This window comes from Grus americana, chromosome Z (genome assembly GCF_028858705.1).
Source record: "Grus americana isolate bGruAme1 chromosome Z, bGruAme1.mat, whole genome shotgun sequence".
NCBI lineage: Eukaryota > Metazoa > Chordata > Aves > Gruiformes > Gruidae > Grus > Grus americana.
In genome coordinates, this window is record NC_072891.1 from 42305456 (window position 1) to 42323866 (window position 18411).

At 38.7% G+C, this 18411-nt stretch overlaps 1 protein-coding gene across 3 annotated transcripts in view; it reads left to right on the plus strand.

Annotated features, from left to right (window-relative positions):
* The first annotated feature begins 593 nt into the window (after positions 1 to 593).
* VPS13A (vacuolar protein sorting 13 homolog A) overlaps positions 594 to 18411 on the plus strand; it is a 109950-nt gene continuing 92132 nt past the window's right edge. For 2 of the 3 annotated variants that reach the window (XM_054809221.1, XM_054809222.1), the window contains exons 1-12: positions 613 to 795; positions 10243 to 10286; positions 10800 to 10842; positions 11824 to 11919; positions 12203 to 12304; positions 12994 to 13103; positions 13411 to 13470; positions 14614 to 14673; positions 14904 to 14984; positions 15414 to 15471; positions 17533 to 17660; positions 17882 to 17988. In XM_054809221.1, the coding sequence (XP_054665196.1) occupies positions 696 to 795; positions 10243 to 10286; positions 10800 to 10842; positions 11824 to 11919; positions 12203 to 12304; positions 12994 to 13103; positions 13411 to 13470; positions 14614 to 14673; positions 14904 to 14984; positions 15414 to 15471; positions 17533 to 17660; positions 17882 to 17988 (989 nt within the window). In that variant the 5' untranslated portion in view covers positions 613 to 695. Of the gene's footprint in view, positions 796 to 10242; positions 10287 to 10799; positions 10843 to 11823; positions 11920 to 12202; positions 12305 to 12993; positions 13104 to 13410; positions 13471 to 14613; positions 14674 to 14903; positions 14985 to 15413; positions 15472 to 17532; positions 17661 to 17881; positions 17989 to 18411 lie in introns of all 3 variants that reach the window. The other variant, XM_054809220.1, reaches the window with a different exon arrangement.

Below are 18411 nucleotides of genomic sequence, written 5' to 3' on the forward strand. Positions count from 1 at the left end.
GATTTTTCAGTCTGGTTCCGCAGATTCCCAAGCCGGCAAATGGCATGTCAGTCAAGCTCTTTGGAGATCTCTCTTAAATTCAACTTGGTTTAGTCATTATGCTAATAATAGCTCAGCCACTTTCAAACAGCTGAGAAATGTAATAATTTCTACACTTGCCTAGCTGGGGGAAAAAATTATTAAAAAAATCGTAATGGCTATCACATTTAAACTTCTTGGACAAGCCAAGTGACATCTTAAAACCAAAGTGGTAAGTCAACGTGAATCCCTCGTATTTCCCTCGGAAATGGTACGAAGCGACCCTGAGAAAGAGCAGAAGCAGCCACCCACCCAATCCCGGCCCCCCGCCCCGCCGTAGCGCGGCCCCCGCCGGCTCCCGTAGCCTCAGGCAAACCGCGCCCCTCCCTCTCCACGCCCGCAGCCAGCACCGAGCTACCGCGCCTGTGCGCGGAAAAGCGTCTCACGGCGCATGCGCACAGCGCAAAGGAGGGGCGCGTTTCGACGGCTGGAGGGAGGTGGGCGGGCGAAAGGGCGGGGCAGGCAGGGACACGCCCCCTCAGGGCTCGGGGCGGGGCGCCGCAGTGTGTGTGGCGGAGAGCGGGGCGGGGCCGGGCCAGGCCGCGGCCGGAGCCGGAGCTGCGGCGTTGTTGCTGCTGCTGCTGCCGGGGCGGCGGCGGCAGCAGCAGCGGTGCAGGATGGTGTTTGAGTCGCTGGTCGTGGACGTCCTGAATCGTTTCCTCGGCGACTACGTGGTGAACCTGGACAGCTCCCAGCTGAAGCTGGGCATCTGGGGAGGTACGGGGCTGCCGCGCCGCGCGGGGACGCGCCGCCCGGCTCGGCCGCGCTGGGGAGCCGCCCGCCCCCGCCGCCCTCAGCGCTGCCGCCCTTAGCGCTGCCGCGGCGCTTGTCTCGCACCCGGCCGGGCTCGGGGCCGCCTTGCCGCCCACGCAAGGGAGGAGGCCGGGGCGGTGTCCCGCGGAGTCCCCCGGGCGTCCGGGCCGGGCGGGGCCGTGCTGCGCCCGCCGCCGCATTGGGCTGCCTGCCCGGCAGCTCTGCTGCCACTCCACCTGCCCGGCTGCTTAAAAATAGTCGTGGGGGCGGGCGGGCTAGGGAGGAGGTGTCCACGGGGGGCGTGGACCGGTGGCGGTTGCGGTAGCGGGGGTCGGCGGGGCAGGAGGTGGCCGCGGGGCCAGGAGGAGCAGCAAAACCAGGGAAAAACGCGTCGAAAATGCTCGCGGTGTATGAGTGTCCGATTGGGGGTTATTTTTCCGTATTGGGGTGCCCTTGCTGCGTTCTGGCTGGAGAGCTTGCGGGGTTCGGGGTCCGCGCCGTGCTTGTGGCACTCGCGGAAAGTTTGGGGAGGGCTGGGCGGGCACCTGGAGCCGCCGGCGGCTCGGTGCCGGGGTCGGGCCCGGCTTGAGCGAATGCGAAACTGAACTGACTTACTGACTTTTTCGCTGCCCGGAAATAGGAAACTGAAAATAACCACCTGGGATTTTGATACCGTTTTCGTATCAGCGGTGTGCCAGTGGCATTCAGTAGCCTCTCTGCAAACAGCAGTGACATGCTTTTTTTTTTTTTTTTTGGTGCTGTCATCTGTAGGTCTAGAATAGTTGTCGTGTTTCATTTTTCTAACGTTAAAGAATTAGGAACAGAGACTGCCTTAGGTGCTTGCAGAGGCTGTGACCTACTGTGCTGAGCAAGGTAAGCAGTAGTCTGTAGAAGAAAACTAGCATGCCGGTTCTGAAGGGAGGAAAGTATGCTGTGTTGAGGTCCCTTTAGTAATGTATGTACAAGAAAACAGCAACAAAGATCTCTCTTTCCAGTATGTCTAAGCAAAGTAAGGTAACATAAGAAGAGTAAGACACAATTAACAGATGCATGTGCAGTGACCATTCCTGGCTTGGTTTTGAACGTGCATACCAGGTGTCTGCAGCATCAGCAAAAAGAAACACAGAGGTGCAGGTTTTTTTACATGTATGTGCATACGTCTGCAGGTGTGAAGCATCCTTGAGGTATTCCCTACATACCATTCCATTCTTAGGTACTCATATATATGAATCAGATTTTGGAAGCTTTTCCTGGAGTTTTTTGCATCCTAGACGTTTTTGTTTCATGGTTCTCTTTTCTGAAATGGCGTCCTTATTTGATTTCATCTCTGCAGTAATTTTCATTTTGCAGTCAGGGCATCTGTAAGATCTTTGCAAAGTTCAGTCTCTATACGGAGTCTTAACACTGCAACAGCACGTGTAACAGCTGGAGAGATAGTAGTAGTCCTTGACCTGTAGCAGTAAGGCTCAATGTAGCATATTTATTACAGATAATGTGTGTCTTATTTGAAAGGATTGAGTTATTGCATCTTTCAACAAAAATGTGTCAAACTAATTGTTTGATTTGTATACTTAACAAGTTCTTCAGTTATTGTAGTTCCTTCTTTCTATTCATGAAAGGCAAGCAAAATATTTAATTTAGAATATGAAACATTCTGTAAATGTTCTGGGCGATGTTTATACATTATGAAAAGGTAAAAGTTTATTTTTCCTGCTCTGTAGATTCCTGGTGGTTACTTATGCTTCTGTGAGGCAACTCTTATCACATTAGATGCACATTAGCTCTCAGTTTTTTAAAAAAGCTAAATAGATATCACTAATTTTTACTTTGGAGTTTTGATATTCAGCTGTCATATGTATGTAGAGCTTGATATTGCGATTTTTCTATGATTTCCTCTACAAGTAGTTTTAATATTTTAGAGACTTTAGTATATTTTTTCTTTAAATTTAATTCCTTTTTCCTCAGTACAGTGCCTTTGTACTAGAATCAAATTAGTTTTTCTCTACATAGTCTGTTTACTTGCTTAGTGTGAAAATTGGTATATGAAGCTACATCTTGTTCTGAGATGCCTAGAACTGCTACTATGTAGCATTGTTGAAGCATCACCTGTAGAGGTTCATTTTTTTGCTGGTCTACTGCATGATGCTTTTACTTGTATATGCAACTTAAACTATGTTTAATGGTGCGTGCATCTGCAATATTTCTTTTGTTTCAAAGATCTTGGAGGACCTAGAAATTGCATTCCTCTAACTAAAAGGCAATAGCTATTAGCAATAGACTACTTTCTTTATATGGAGGCCATCATTGCTTTGCAGATCAAGATTGGCTTCCTAATTACTGGAATTGTGGAACTAAATTAATTTTTTATGAAAATAGTACTATTTTTTTGTCTTCATATTTTGTGTAAACATAATACTTTTTCAGGCTTGTCTACATGCTCTGAAAGTGTTTCATTACAGCTATGTGTTTTCATACAGTGTCTGTCTTAAGTATGTGTCATGACAAATTTGCTGAAGTTTACATAAATCATGTAGTCTGAATGGATTTAGTACAATTTAATTTCAAATATTTTAGTAGTGATTAAAAGGAAAATTTTTCTCCTTGTAACAAATGGCCGTCCAGTGCTTTTTGGATGTTACAGCACTGTACAGGTTCTACATATCTCTATTTTAAATTTTAAACAGCCTTTTTTTTTGGCTCTGATTCAATACCAAAGGAAGTGGGCTTTCTTTTTTTTTTTTAGGATGCTGTAATGAACAAATTTTGTCATTGTGGTATTTTATAGCTAGCCTGTTTAGATTAAGACTGGTAACCTGTTGGTAGTCTCTGGATATATGTATAAAAACTAACTTTACATAGTTTCATCTTATGTGAATTTGGGAGCTTTTTTAATGACTTTTTAATGAGCATGCTTACCATTCATTTCAGTTTCCCATAATGAGAGAATTCAGTATGCCATATTAGAACTATCCAGAGTCAATCTGTGTAGTAAAGTCGTGTGACGTCACTGCTCCAAACAACATATACAAACACAGTAATAACTATAGAAATGTTTTTAATTTTTCTTTTCATTAAAAACCCCCTCTGATTGAAGGGTAAAAATTCAAAACTATCTCAATACTAAAGAAAGATGGAATGTCTGAAAACAGACTCATGGCTGAGAGAGTTGCAAGAACTAAACGACCTGAAATATAAAAGGCAATGCAGAAAGGATAATGTAGGACAACCTATACAGGTAGAAAAGGTAATTTGAACATGTAAGGCCAACATTGGAAAGACCAAGGCTCAATAGAGAATATAACAGGGAAGGAAATAATATTCCTTAAGTATGAATATTCCCATTAGTATGAAGCAGAATAAAAAGTTACTGTGTGGATGCCAGGTGCCCACCAGAGCCGCTCTATCACTGCCCTCCTCAGCTGGGCAGGGGAGAGGAAAAAATGCAACGAAAGGCTCATGGGTGGAGATCACTCACCAATTACCATCATGGGCAAAACAAACTCAACTTAGGAAAAACACCCATCTGATTTATTATCAAGCAAAACAGAGTAGAGCAATGAGAAATAAACCCAAATCTTAAACCATGTCCCTTCACCCCTCCCTTCTTCCTGGGCTCAACTTCACTCCTGATTTCTCTACCTCTCCCCCCAGCAGCAGCACGGGGGGACGGGGAATGGGGATTGCGGTCAGTTCATCACACGTTGTCTCTGCTGCTCCTTCCTCCTCCTCAGGGGAGGAATCCTCACACTCTTCCCCTGCTCCAGCGTGGGGTCCCTCCCACGGGAGACAGTCCTCCACCAACTTCTCCAATGTGAGTCCTTCCCACAGGCAGCAGTCCTTCACGAACTGCTCCAGCATGGGTCTCTCCCACAGGGTGCAGACCTTCAGGAGCAGACTGCTCCAGCGTGGGTCCCCCACGGGCTCACAAGTCCTGCCAGCAAACCTGCTCCAGCGTGGGTTCCTCTCTCCACGGGTCCTGCCAGGAGCTTGCACCAGTGCAGGCTTCCCACAGGATCACAGCCTCCTTCAGGTGCCTCCACCTGCTCCAGTGTGGGGTCCTCCATGGGCTGCACATGGATATCTGCTCCCCATCATCCTTCCTCCATGGGCTGCAGGGGGACAGCCTGCTTCACCATGGTCTTCTCCACGGACTGCAGGGGAATCTCTGCTCTGGTGCGTGGAGCACCTCCTCCCCCTCCTTCTGCACTGACCTTGGCGTCTGCAGAGTTTCTCACATCTTCCCACTCCTCTCTCTGGCTGCAAAAGCTGCTGCTAGTCTTTCTTTTTTCCTTCTTAATTACGTTATCCCAGAGGTGCTACCACTGTTGCTGAAGGGCTCAGCCTTGGCCAGGGGCGGGTCTGTCTTGGAGCCAGCTGGCATTGGCTCTGTCAGACATGGGGGAAGCTTCTGGCAACTTCTCACAGAAGCCACCTCTGTAGCCCCCCGCTACCAAAATCTTGCCACAGAAACCCAAAACAATGTGTTAGGCAGCCATCAGGGAAAGTTATGGATGGATGATGCTGGGAAGAACAATGTTTTAAACTTCTTGTTTTGGTCTTTGCTTAAAAAGATAGTTTCAATGAGCTGTGTTTAACAAATGTGTAAGTATTTGGCTTAGAAAAACAGGTTAGATAAGTATTTAGATAAGTTAGATATTTTTGAATGGTCTAGACCTAATAAAGTTATACTTCAATACCAGAAGAAATGACTGAAGCAATGTGAGATATTGATCTTTGAGAAGTGAAGTGTGATTGAGATTTCCAGACACTATGAGAGACCAAACAGTTGTTTCACCAAGGGTCATGTTGCCACTATTTTCTTTGGACTGGATCTAAATAACTTTTCAGTGTCTTGATTAGACCCTCAGAATGACGCTTTAAAATACTTAACTCTCTGTTGACTTGGCATGCCTACTTATTAGATAATGTCACAAGCGTATATTACTTACACAACTTGTTATTTGAATAGCTGGTGTCTCTTATTGGTGCAGCTACTTTAGAAGGATGATATAGGCAGGTAATTGACACAGGTTTGTGAGCACACAAGCACTTTTTACCTACTTTTTTCTGGCTATAGCTACTATTCTAATAAAAGACTACTTATTTTACATACCTTTCCTTGTCTAGGTATAGCAGGTGCAAGGGTATAGCAGGTGCAATCCCACCCATTACATATTAGTAACTTGAATTGACTGAGGAATTAAGGATATCTAGTAGTTTCTTCTGCCTTTAGTGACCTATTTTACCACAGATGTCAATAGAGGGAGGAGGTATTTGGCAGATGCTCTGATGCTCAAAGACTTAGAGCTTGTCTCCAGAAAGTATGCTTAAACAGGAATAATTATCAGCACAAACACAGGTGGGAAATGACTGGCAAAGGCAGCAGTTTGTATAAAGTGATCAAAGGGGTTCACAACAAGCTGACAATGCTGTTGCTAAAAAGCAGAAATTCTGTTAAAATATGTGAGCAGGAATGTTGGGTATTGGTCAGATACCAGCTGAGGTGTTTTCATTTTCTGATGCCTGTTGTCTTTCACCTCTCTTCCTCTCATCTGCTTTCCCTGTTCCTCCCCCACCCCCCTTCTTATTTACAAGACGGAAGACGTGATTAATATGTAGTTTAAATCTGCAGGATTTTTATGTGGACTGATTTTCTTCCCCCTGTTTAGCTTCTGTTGACATCTATAACAAAATTTCAGTTAGGCCTCCTTGGTGAAATGGTTTACCAACTATTATCTTATTTTCTAGATCTCTTTTTTGTGAGCTAAGTCCTTGGTAGTAGGTATTGGTTCATGCACTCAAATTCATGAAGTTATTTTGAGTACCCAAAATTAAAACTATAAACCTATTTATTCCAGAATTTTGACAAATGTTTGATTTTGTTGAATTATTTACAATGTCCAGAGATTAATAAAGCTACAGGTTTGCTTTATAATATAGCCTAAATAAATCCTAGACGGTGCTATAGGTATTTATAAATGTTCTGGCTTTTATTATTGTTTTGGCTGTTAGCCTGCATGTTTAACCCTAGATATTTATACAACTTCAACCACTTGTATATACTGTTTTCAAGGTTGCTTAGTTGGGCAATTTTTAACCCATTAAATGGGGTTTTATCTGGATGCATTTCTGTCCTCAAAACAAAGAAACATCCAATTGCTCCCAAAAGGGGAAAAAAACCCCCAAACAACCCCAAAACCCCAACAAAACCAAACAACCAAATCTTGATGTGTTTTGAAATTCTTGCAATTAAAATCCATTGGCAGTGCTCCAAGACAGTAAAAATCAGTGAGTGTTACATCCTGTAACAGGCCTTTGTTCCCTGATTTTCCTGCTTCTGTTTCTGCGGGCTTTTTTTTTTCTTTTTTTTGTATCCCTAGCAGAACAGTCAAGATTCAATGCAATTGCACCTGGAGCTATGTTTTCTTGCAAGTGAAATAGCCAAGTGTGACAGAGACTAAATTTTGGCAATGAGAGAGAATACTGACATTGGCCAGTTAGTGCATTTTAAATCGTGAGTGTTAGAATTGGTTGCCAGCTGAGGTGTGGTGACGCTGGAAATAGTTCCTGTTTACTTGCAGGGATGTTTAGTCAATCTTTTTCTTGCACTCCCTCTCAAGTGTAGGAGAAAGAAAGGTTGCATAAATATGGAAAACATAGTGCTTCAGTCGTAGCCTTTTGTGTGCTTTGATAGTCCATTCACTGTGGTCAGATCCTCAGTAAAGGTTTTTGTAAGTAAAGCATGGTATTTTAGTGAATGTATTTCAGTAATTTTATACTAAAATTGAGATAATTGAAGTTTTAGTAATTTCTATTTCTTCTAATGATTTTAACTGAAAGCTTTAAACTTACTAATTGTAAAATCATAAGTGTAGGAAAAATGGTAAAGAATTATTTATCCCACTTCCCAATCTCAACATTTTATGTAGAATAGTCAAAGCCTTCTTGTTTGAAACAGTATTGATACCATGTTTATTCTCTGCCATTATGATGTACTCAGGTAAAATGAGCTATAGTTCTCCATCACAAAATACTGTTTGTAAGTGCTTGAGATGAGTCCTTGCTCACTTTGCGGTACCTTGTTTTTAGAAGCATGAGGGCTGCCGAATCGTTGCAGCTTAAGTTGCTGTGCCTCAGCTGAAGTGTGGCATGTGCCAAACCCTTGATAAATGAGAAGTAATGTTTACTTAGCTGACAGTGAAAGTGAAAGAAACTAAATGGAGTTAAACTGCTTCATGTGTCACAGAGTCTTAGAGTTTGCCTGTGAGCATTTGTATTATGGCTCAACTGACATGCAAAAATTGCATGTCATGCATGGTAACTTGCTTGCAAACCTGAAACGTTGCTCTGTATATCATGAGAATTACTTGTCACGAATACAATTACAATTAGTGATGACTTCTTGAAGAAGCAAATACTTTTTTAGTGTGTCTCTCATGTAATAAAACTCTGTCTAATGAGAGTTAAAATGGTCTGTGCAGGGTCAGCTTTATCAGCAAATAAATTTAGAGTAGTATTGAACCCAATGGTATATAAAAATTGTCATATTATTATTGCCTACAAAAACTATGTAGACTACTTACAGTTACAAGACTAGTTATAGGCTACTTCTGGGAATGCTTTCTTTGATTTCTTTTCTCTTTTTTTTTTTTTTCTTTTTCTAATGTGCCTGTCAATACGTGTATATTTTAAGGCTTAAAAGCAGAACCACCAACTCTCAAAAACATCCTTCTGCATGTAGTATTTCTCTGGAGAGGCTGATGGTGGCACATGACAAATGTTTAGAATTCTACTGGAAAGTGATAATAGCTTATTACAAACAGTAAATGAAATCATTAAAAACTTGATAGTGTTTTGTGAGTCCTGTGTCCAGTTCTGGGGTCCCCAGTACAAGACAGACATGGATCTGTAGGATCAGAGGGCTGGAGCACCTCTCCTATGAGGACAGGCTGAGACAGTTGGGGTTGCTCAGCCTGGAGAAGAGAAGGCTCCAGGGAGACCTTATAGCGGCCTCCCTGAAGGGGGCCTACAGGAAAGCTGGAGAGGGACTGTTTATCAGGGAGTGTAGTGACAGGACAAGGGGTAATGGGTTTAAATGGAAGGAGGGTAGATTTAGATTAGATGTTAGAAAGAAATTCTTCACTGTGAGGGTGGTGAGATACTGGAACAGGTTGCCCAGAGAAGCTGTGGCAGCCCCCTCCCTGGAAGTGTTCAGGACCAGGTTGGATGAGGCTTTGGGCAACCTGGTCTAGTGAAGGGTGTCCCTGCCCGCAGCAGGGGGGTTGGAACTAGATGATCTTTAAGGTCCCTTCCAACCCAAACCATTCTATGGTACTACAAGATAGATGGATTAGTTTACCTGATCAGCTCTTCCACAGCAGTTCAACAACTTGAGCCAACTGTTCTAATGAATGCATTTTTGAGATTAAGGTCCAGTTTCCTGAAATTGGTGGTACATTGAACAGTAGTCTAACTCCATCAGCATTATGTAACTGCAAGAATATTTCTTACAGTTGGAGCTCCTGTCTTCCCATATGTTTGGCCTTTTCTAGCATTGTGTCCCCAAAAGGAAAGCATTATTCAGTCAATAAAATCTTCATTTGCAATCTCAAGTTGTATTCCTTTCCAGGCCTGTAATTTGCTTCTAGTTTCCTGAATCTCATTTATGTCCCGGCTCAGCTGTATCAGGTGTCTGTTCCATGTGCATGTGTTAACACTAAACAACTAATTTGAAGGTAACCATTGCAAGTGTTCCATCCTTCTTGTAGAATTTGCAGAAGACATTGCTTCAGACTATGTACATGTTTTTAAGTTTTGAGTTTCCTGGTCCCTTCCAATGTGCCTTTATAGCAAGTGTCTGATGTCAAATATGTTGTAAAAACAGATCTTGCAAATCAAATTTTCTGTGTTTACAGGGTACTGAATTTATTGTTGTCTTAAGACATTTAAAAATTAGATTTACTGAAGTGCTTCCTATGAGCTTTTATAAGTCTATAAATATAACTTGCAAATGTAAGATCGTTTGAGGGCTAAAATTTCTCTCTAAATTTGATGTTGGTAGATTTCCACAAGCATAGGAAGCAGATGGTTGAGGAAAAAGAAGGAAACTTTTAATTTCAAAATGGGTCCTTACAAAATGTGACAGTAATTTCCAGCATTTTTACTTTGAGGAATCTTAAGTTCTTTTCCATGGATGTGCAAGTTCCATGAGAAAATCTCAGATACTATTTTGTGGCATGAATGAACAGTGTGTTCTTTCATGGATATTTGAAGCGTAGGTTGTGGATACCTTCTACAGCGAAGAGTTGAAGAACTACAGGTCAGGGACCACTGACTCACTTTGGGATGTTTAGCGTGCACCACTACTACTCTGCTTATTGTAGTTTTACTTATTGGCTCCTTTGCTTTTAGGAGCCGTAGCACTGAAGAATCTTGAAATAAAAGAAAATGCACTGGTAAGTTAGCAAAACTAAAAATAAAACTGTTGCAAAAAATGATTCTTGAACAATGCTTTGGGTTGTACACGTTTTTTCAGTTCTTATTTTAGGATACACTGTCTTTTAAGTGAAAACTTGCTTGTTTCTTTTCTATGTACTAGTGTGGATTGTGTAATTAATTTGAGATTAAATTTAAAAGTGAATATATGTGCTGGCTCCAAGTAGCCTTTTTAAAAAAAAAACCCAACAAACAAAACTTTTGGCTGTTGCTAAAAGAATGTGTTTAGGTCAAAAGCAATACCGAAAGACCTTTTTTTTTTTTCCTTTCTGTATGTCATGAAGCTAGAAACGTGCTCTTGGGAGTGTATTTAGCCTGGCATGGCTTAACAGCCTAAATCAGTAACCAAGTGCTTGCTTGTTCAGTGGTTGAAAGGTAAATTTATTAAGGTTATCATCATCTTTTTTTCCTGTATGGGAACATTTCACAAGTTGCTGAAATAAGCTTAAATGTTCTAAACCACTTTATTTCAGAGTCAGCTGGATGTGCCATTTAAAGTTAAAGCAGGACATATTGGTAAGTTACAGTTTATCACACACCCAAGCAGGGGTTACTAAACATACTACTTTTCCTTGCAAGTGGCTCTAGGCATCCTAAGCAAGTAATTTGCCTAGTTTCCTTGATTTGCATGCTTTGTACACTCTGAAATTTGCTTTGTACACTCTGAAGCTTGTCTCTTCTGAAGAAGCACCTTTTCTTGAGCTGAGATGTTAAAGCTGAAATATACTGGAGTCTTGTGTAATCACCTCAATATTAATGAGAAAAGAACACAACACAGGAAAGATGAGCGACCGAGCAGGACTGGATGTCATCCCTTGTCTTAGCAAGACTCTACAACTGATTTTGCCTTCCACTTCCCTTTCTATCCTCCTTCCCTGTTTTTGCTAGTATGAAAAGTTTTCTCATTGCATATCTTTTAAAAGTTAGTGGTTTCTTAAAGCAAACTAAGGCTAAAGCCATTAGCCATGTTTCCCTTAAATCTACCCTGGAAGTATATATTTTCCTGTGACTGGTTTCAGAGTTTAATAAAACTGGCACTTGGGTGAAGAATGAGAGATGCTGTAACCTCAGCGTCCCCATGTTCACAAAACATACACACTTCTTTAAGACTCTGTTCCACAGAAAAAGAAAGAAAAAATATATTTAAAAACTTCTAATTTGATGAATATTTAGCTGATAGATCACATATGAGCTGCCCATGCTTTTTGTGTTTTTGAGGGTGCTGCATGGGATTTGCAAGGAGGGAGAGTTGCTGTGGAATATAATTCAAGCGAGTAAGGAGAGGACCTGTAGACTTAATAGTTCTGCTCATGGAAAAGCTTGCCTCATGTTCATTTGTGTGCTATGTAAAACAACCCAAAGGACATGTCCGTCAGAAGCACTGTTTTTTCTGTCCAATATAGTAATTGTTCAGAGATTTTGTGATTATTGTCAGTTATCTTTCTAATATTTTTTTCCCCCAGTCAACTATTTAACCTTTTCCTTCTGTGTTTGTAGGTCAACTTAACCTACAGATTCCATGGCAAAACCTTTACACTCAACCTGTTGAGGCGGTTCTTGATGGAGTTTATTTGCTTATTGTGCCCACAGCCAGTAAGTTAATGTAGACAAAAAAAGTGAATTTAGATTGATGGAATTTCAGAAGTATCTGGAATGGGTTGATAGTGTTTTCATGAGCTTTATTCCTAGTAGATGCTCCTAGCAAATACAATTAGATAATGGGAATGGAGTGTCTTTCAGTAGTTTCCATTTAGTCACCTAACTTTTGTTGTTATGTAATTGTTAACAAAATGTGAAAATTACTGCTTTTGAAACAGCATCTTCCAAACACATGTAAGGTTTTTTGTATCATACCTTTTTTACATTGTGCATTTAGGCATAAAATACGATGCCGAAAAAGAAGCCAGGCAGCTCTTGGAAGCAAGACAAAGGGAATTGCAAAGGATAGAGGAAGCAAAGCAGAAAATAGCTGACCAAGGTAAGAGTGGGAAAAGCTAATGAAAATGACGATATTCCTTTCTTTAATCTAGAAAGATGCCGGATTTGTCACTTAAAGTGTTTGAGAGTCCTGTTTTCTTCTTGATACTTAAAAACCTGTTGGTTACATATCTTTAGGTGTAGCTGCCATCAATATTGCAGAACAGGCATCCTGAAAATAAAAAGGTTCAAGCATTGACATGATGTGATATAAATAAGGATTTTGAAATATTGCGTGCTTGTGTCATATGTTGCCTGACATTTTCTTTCCTCTTCTTTCATAAGAAACAATTTAACTTTTGTTTCCAGTAGCAAAGAATTTTTATGGTTGTGCCTTTTTAATGGTTCTGTGTAATTTATTCTTTAATACATGCTAAGTCTTATAATTTTAAATTCAACTTTTGGTACTTTAAAGAAATATGTATGGGCCACCTTGAGTATCAGTGGGTACAAGTCATACTTTTGAACAACCTGATTCTTCCTGCAGCAAGAAATAAAGCTGAAACCATCTAGTGTGAGGATATAAATGTTATAGACTATACTGAAAGGATATGTTTTTATACAATTGGAGTACAATGTAATAGGAAATTGAAATATCTGTCTTAGAAACTTTATTATGTTGTGTTCCCCAGTGTAATTTTAAAATACTTTAATGCAAACAAAATATTAAATTATTTTCCGTTAACTTAGATAAAGTAAAAGAAGAGAAACAAGACACTTTTGTCGAAAAACTAGTCACTCAGGTCATCAAAAATCTTCAGGTGAAAATTACCAACATCCATATTCGCTATGAAGATGATGTAAGTACTTTTGCATATGTCAGCATAAGGGGTTGTGTACTGTAACATGAAATTAGGAACCTGTCTGATTTCTTTTCTCCTAGCTGCTTTCCATGTTGAGAGAATCCTAGTGAAGTTTTGGAAATTTCATAGTCTTAAAAAAAGAATAATTAAAAATGAAAGCTAATAAAAAACTTGTACGAAAGCATATACTTGTCAGATCTTTGCCACATCTGTCTTTTTTTTTTATTTTTGGCTATTTACTTCCAAATCTAAATTTAGAGCATAAGATAATCCTTTTTTCATATTTTCCCCATTGCTCTATTAGATCACAAACCGGAATAACCCCTTGTCATTTGGGATTTCACTTCAGAATCTAAGTTTACAGGTAATTTTATTTTTCATCTAAAAAAGCATGTTATGTATAGTGAAAGGTTAAGTTATGTTTTACGTATTATTGTGCTGTCTGGTAACATACTGTCTAATGAAAGTATTCCTATTATCATGAGCAATGCACAATGGTAACTACTTGGTTTATCAAATCCAGCATAAATATTGTGGCAGGGGTGCCATTAAAAGTAAAGTGCTAGCATTAAAACAAACCTTTGGGACAAAATTCTTATTCTGTGTGCTGCGCTTTGTGGTTGCCATGTACCAGACTTTGCTGGATTTGGGGCTATTCAGAATCTATGAATATTTTACTGAAACTGCTGTGAGCCCCAAGAAAGGAAGTTACTACTTGATATAGGGAAGGGGAACAAAAAGGAAAAAAAAAAAGAGGATGGCATCTTGTTTCAAACTGGAGCTCAGTTCTTTGATCTGCAAGCTCCGCTTTAAAGTGCTGATAGTAGTGATCATAAACTGTATTATTTTTTTCTGCAAGACTACCTAGTAGCAGCAATATGCTGGTTCTGCTGAGATGCTCTGTCTGATTCAGTAGCTTTTGCTGTGTAACTGATAAACTTAAAAAAATGTAAGTAAAAGTTACTTTCTTGAATGAAATAGTTGTCTTACTGAAAGCTTTTTGACAGCCCCTTCCTCTGAAAAGTTTTGTGTAATGGCCAAAAGCTTTGGTATTCTTACTATTTCACTCTTGAAATGCATATAAGCCTTGAAAAAGTGTAATAGCATATAGTGTTTCTCTTGGACTCAAACTAAAATGCTATTTCCAGAATTGTAAAAGAATTCTAGTCCCATGTTTATCCAAAGAACCTGCCTAAAAATAATGTTGGTGTAAAGGAAAACAGTTTGCAATATTGGAAATAGAATTTTAAATAATCTTTCAGTTCTTGTGTGCAGACTACCAGTCAGTGCATATACATGTGTGGTTTTTTTTGGGGGGAGTAGCCTTATCAAGTTTCCACTTAAAATAATGGCTTAATAATCTTAAATCAGAACACAGCATCCTGTTATTTTCAGTGGGGTTTAATTATGGTAATGTCCCTCTCTTTTTTTCCTGATTTGTTTCAGTGATGATAAAATGTTGGTGTGTTATAGACATCAGAATAACTTTCTTTAATTCTCATTTCAGACCTCAGATAAGAATTGGAATCCATGTTTACATGATGAAACTGCCAAATTATTCTACAAGGTACAGTATAAACTGTATGCTAAGGAAAGAATTGTTAATAAAGCTGAATTAGTGTTCCTTCCACAGAAAGTGAGATCAAGAAAACATGTAACTGTATAGGGTCTAAAATAAAATTATGTGTAGTCTGCAAGGAACATTCTGAATATTTTTATTCATCTAGACTTTGTGAAGTCCAAATTACTAATCTAAAATTTGTAAGTATTAATACATATGTTCTGTTGTATTTTCAGCTTGTACGACTGGATAACCTTTTTGCTTACTGGAATGTGAAATCGGAGATGTTCTACCATGGTGGTTGTGATGAATCGTTGGTAAGTAAAGGATGAGATAATGTGTTTAGTATTCTAGTTCATACTGTGAAGCATAGAGCATGCTTCACATTCAGTTCTGCTTCCATTTATGTCAGTGTCCTGGAGAACTGTCTTGCTACTAAGAACTTTTTTAGGAAAAATAGTAAATATTAAGGTTTTTATGTGATGGAAGTACAAGACCCATCTGCAGAAGTTAAAACAAAAAAAAAAGTCCTTTGTCAGTTACAAAATTATACACAGTATATGGTCGTCAGTGATTTTATTAGCTCAAAATAGAATTCTTTTTTTGTATAAACATAGAATATTTTGAATTGTAATGTGTATCAGAGGGATTATCTGAAACCTGTATTAAAATGCTAACATTTTATATTTAAAAACCTTATCATGAAATAAAAATGCAACTTATTTTTAACTCCATTGTGTATGTAGGTTAACTTAAAACAGGGAGTTGCCAGCCACAATGTGATTCCGGAAGGTTATGATTTTGGTAAGTGGTATTTTATTTGTATTTAATATGCATGTATACTTCTAATTTTTAATGCCTCTCAGAGGTTGCTACTTTGTCTGTTATTCAAAAATCTTAGTAAGAGTGCAGTTTAGTTCTTTTGCAGAATAACTGTCTCCCTGGCAGTGAATACTGTACCATATCTGTAGCCTTAAAAAGGCTTTAATTAAAATAGGAGTCTTGAGTCATGATTCATTCTAGTGGAATGTCATAAAAAATCCTCTTTGTTTGCATCCATTAAGAATTCCTCATTTTAAGAAGTTTAGCAATAAGATGTGTATCATGTAAGTTTTGTGAATCAGATTGGTTTCAGTTATAGATTAATGTTTTTGAGGTTACCTGTCTTATATGAAGTGTATCTTTTTTTCATTAGAGGTGGAAACAGTAATCACACAAGTCTGAAACATCAACTTTTTTTTTTTTTAGTCTTGCCATGTTGCAAGTTATATAGCTTTGATTCTTGCTTGCTGTAAGTCCAAAAGTCACATTGACTCCACTCAAGCATGGTGATTGTTTACTTTTCATTGTATGGAAAATACATGGGTTTTATTTCTCATGTGCATCTGTGTGATTGTTTAGTAATTGTTTACAAGGCAGAATGGCCTTTGAAGTGGCTTGTTCTCTAGCGAGCAAGTCCTCAGTTCACTATAGCCAGGATTAAAAAGGGCACTGTTAAGTTTTATGAGGTTTTCTTGCTGCCTTTGCCTGAAAGAGGAAGCCTTTTGTGTCTCTTTATTTGACTGCCAGAGAACTATTTAGTAATTTCTTCTGATTTATTATCTTTTTCAGTTGCTAGCTTTAACTCTTTTTACAAGAAAATAAGTTTAAACATCATCAGTTGTCTAAGTCTTTAGCTAGAAGTTCAAAATAGTTGTATGCAAAATTGCAGGATTGAGGATTTACACTCTTAAAATTTAGCAGTGCCATCAGAGATGCAGATATTTAAAGAATTAAATACTGATATTCCATGATAAATGAACATTCTGGCTCTTTTAGAGCAACTGTTTAGATTGAGACAAATAAAAAGGTAGTAAGCACAAAGTCTGCTTCTGTCATTTGGTCTAAATGCAAACATAATGCTTACAGGAAGGATGAAAAATGAAATTTAGGAAGCTAAATAGAGGGGGGGAAATTAATAGAAATGCTATCACAGAAAATGTGTAGATAAAAGTAAAATAAGCTTCACAAGAAATACAGAGCTTAAAATGAAACAAGTGTAAACTGCTGTAAACATGGTTTCTTGTTGCAAAAATGTCTGTTTCCACTTGTACGAACCATTCAGTGAATTTAGAATATTTGGTATGGGGATGGTCTATCAATATTTCTGTTGAAATCAAAGGTACTTTATTTGATAAAAATACAATTTATACAAATTCTAGTAATGTACAAATTCTGATTGTTGGATCAGTTGATGAAACAGATGGAAAAGTTGAACTCACCATGGCTTCTGAAGGCTATATTGAATGCCTGACATTGCCAGATTGTGGAACTGATAAAAAAATTCTGCTCTATTTTTCATGTCATATGCTTTGCTTTATGTAGGATCCATATTGATTTTTTCCATGTTTGCTTGGGCTTGGATTTAGAAATGTGGAGCATTTGGTTTTATCCACTGTTGTCAGTATAATTTATCAAACAGTGTAAAACATCAGTAACATAAATAAAAAAATCCTTATGGAATAAGAGTTACTATACTAAGTGCTGTGTTTGAAACTGTCTTGTGCTATGAGTAGCTTATAGCAAAAAAAATTAGATTTGTTGCCAATATAAACTATTGAAACATCTGCCATGTAATACTGCATACAGGAAATTTTGTGAAAAAGTTCCACAAATATTTATTCCACAAATGTTGCCAGAATGAAACTGGAAATTCAGTGTAGATTGTATTATATTTTAAGCTGTGTTGATGAAGTCTTCATGTTTTGAAGTGTAGCATTTTTAGTTGAATAATCTGGTGTAACTTGACCTGATAAGTATTATGTATCATTTATGGCAGACTTAAATAATTGAATTGCACTTTTTATATCAACTTCTGTTTTTTAGTATTCCGTCCAATTTCAGCTAGAGCCAAACTGCTTATGAATCCTCGCTCTGATGTTGACTTTTCATCACCGAAAATGGATTTAGATGTAAATTTACAGGATATAACTGTTGAACTCAATAAGCCACAGGTATGAAGTCTTTTTCTGAAGTTATATGTAATGTGGCAAAGAAGTTAGTTTGCAAGAATAGTGAGAAAAGCGGGCTGAAATTTTATAATATACATACAGAATCAATTGACTGCTTAGTCTTGTTTTGTTTTTTAGTAAATTATATTCTTTTCAAAGAGAAGTTTGATTCACGTTGTTCTCAGACAGATGATAATACTCAGTTTAAATTTTTTTTTTTTTAGTACTTCAGTGTTATGGAGCTTCTTGAATCTATTGATATGATGACTCGAAATCTGCCATACAGGAAGTACAGACCTGATGTTCCATTGCACAACAATGCCAAGACATGGTAGGCAACCTCAGACTTTGCAAATAATTTGTTGATTATTCATTTGAAATAATTACCAAGGGATTGTTTCTTATGTAAGGTTAGAAGTCATTTCCTTCTGAAACAGTCTCTGTTTTTGTTTGTTTTTTCTTAAGCTAGGTGTATTAAAAAAACGTTGGTGTGGACCTCAAACCAAATGTGAGGACGCAGTATTCGAAAGCCTGCATTTACTTTCTTAAAGACCGTTATCAGAAACTTAAGTCTGATAGTATTTTAATATCCTAACTCTGCTTTAATGAAGGAGGCCCCATTACACGTTAGGTACCTTTACACGAACACAGCTATTATCTAAAAAGAGGCAAACCTTTTCAACACAAATGGCAGAGATTTGATTTCTTTTCAGAAGATTCCTTACATATGTTTTGATTATTCACAGACAGACAC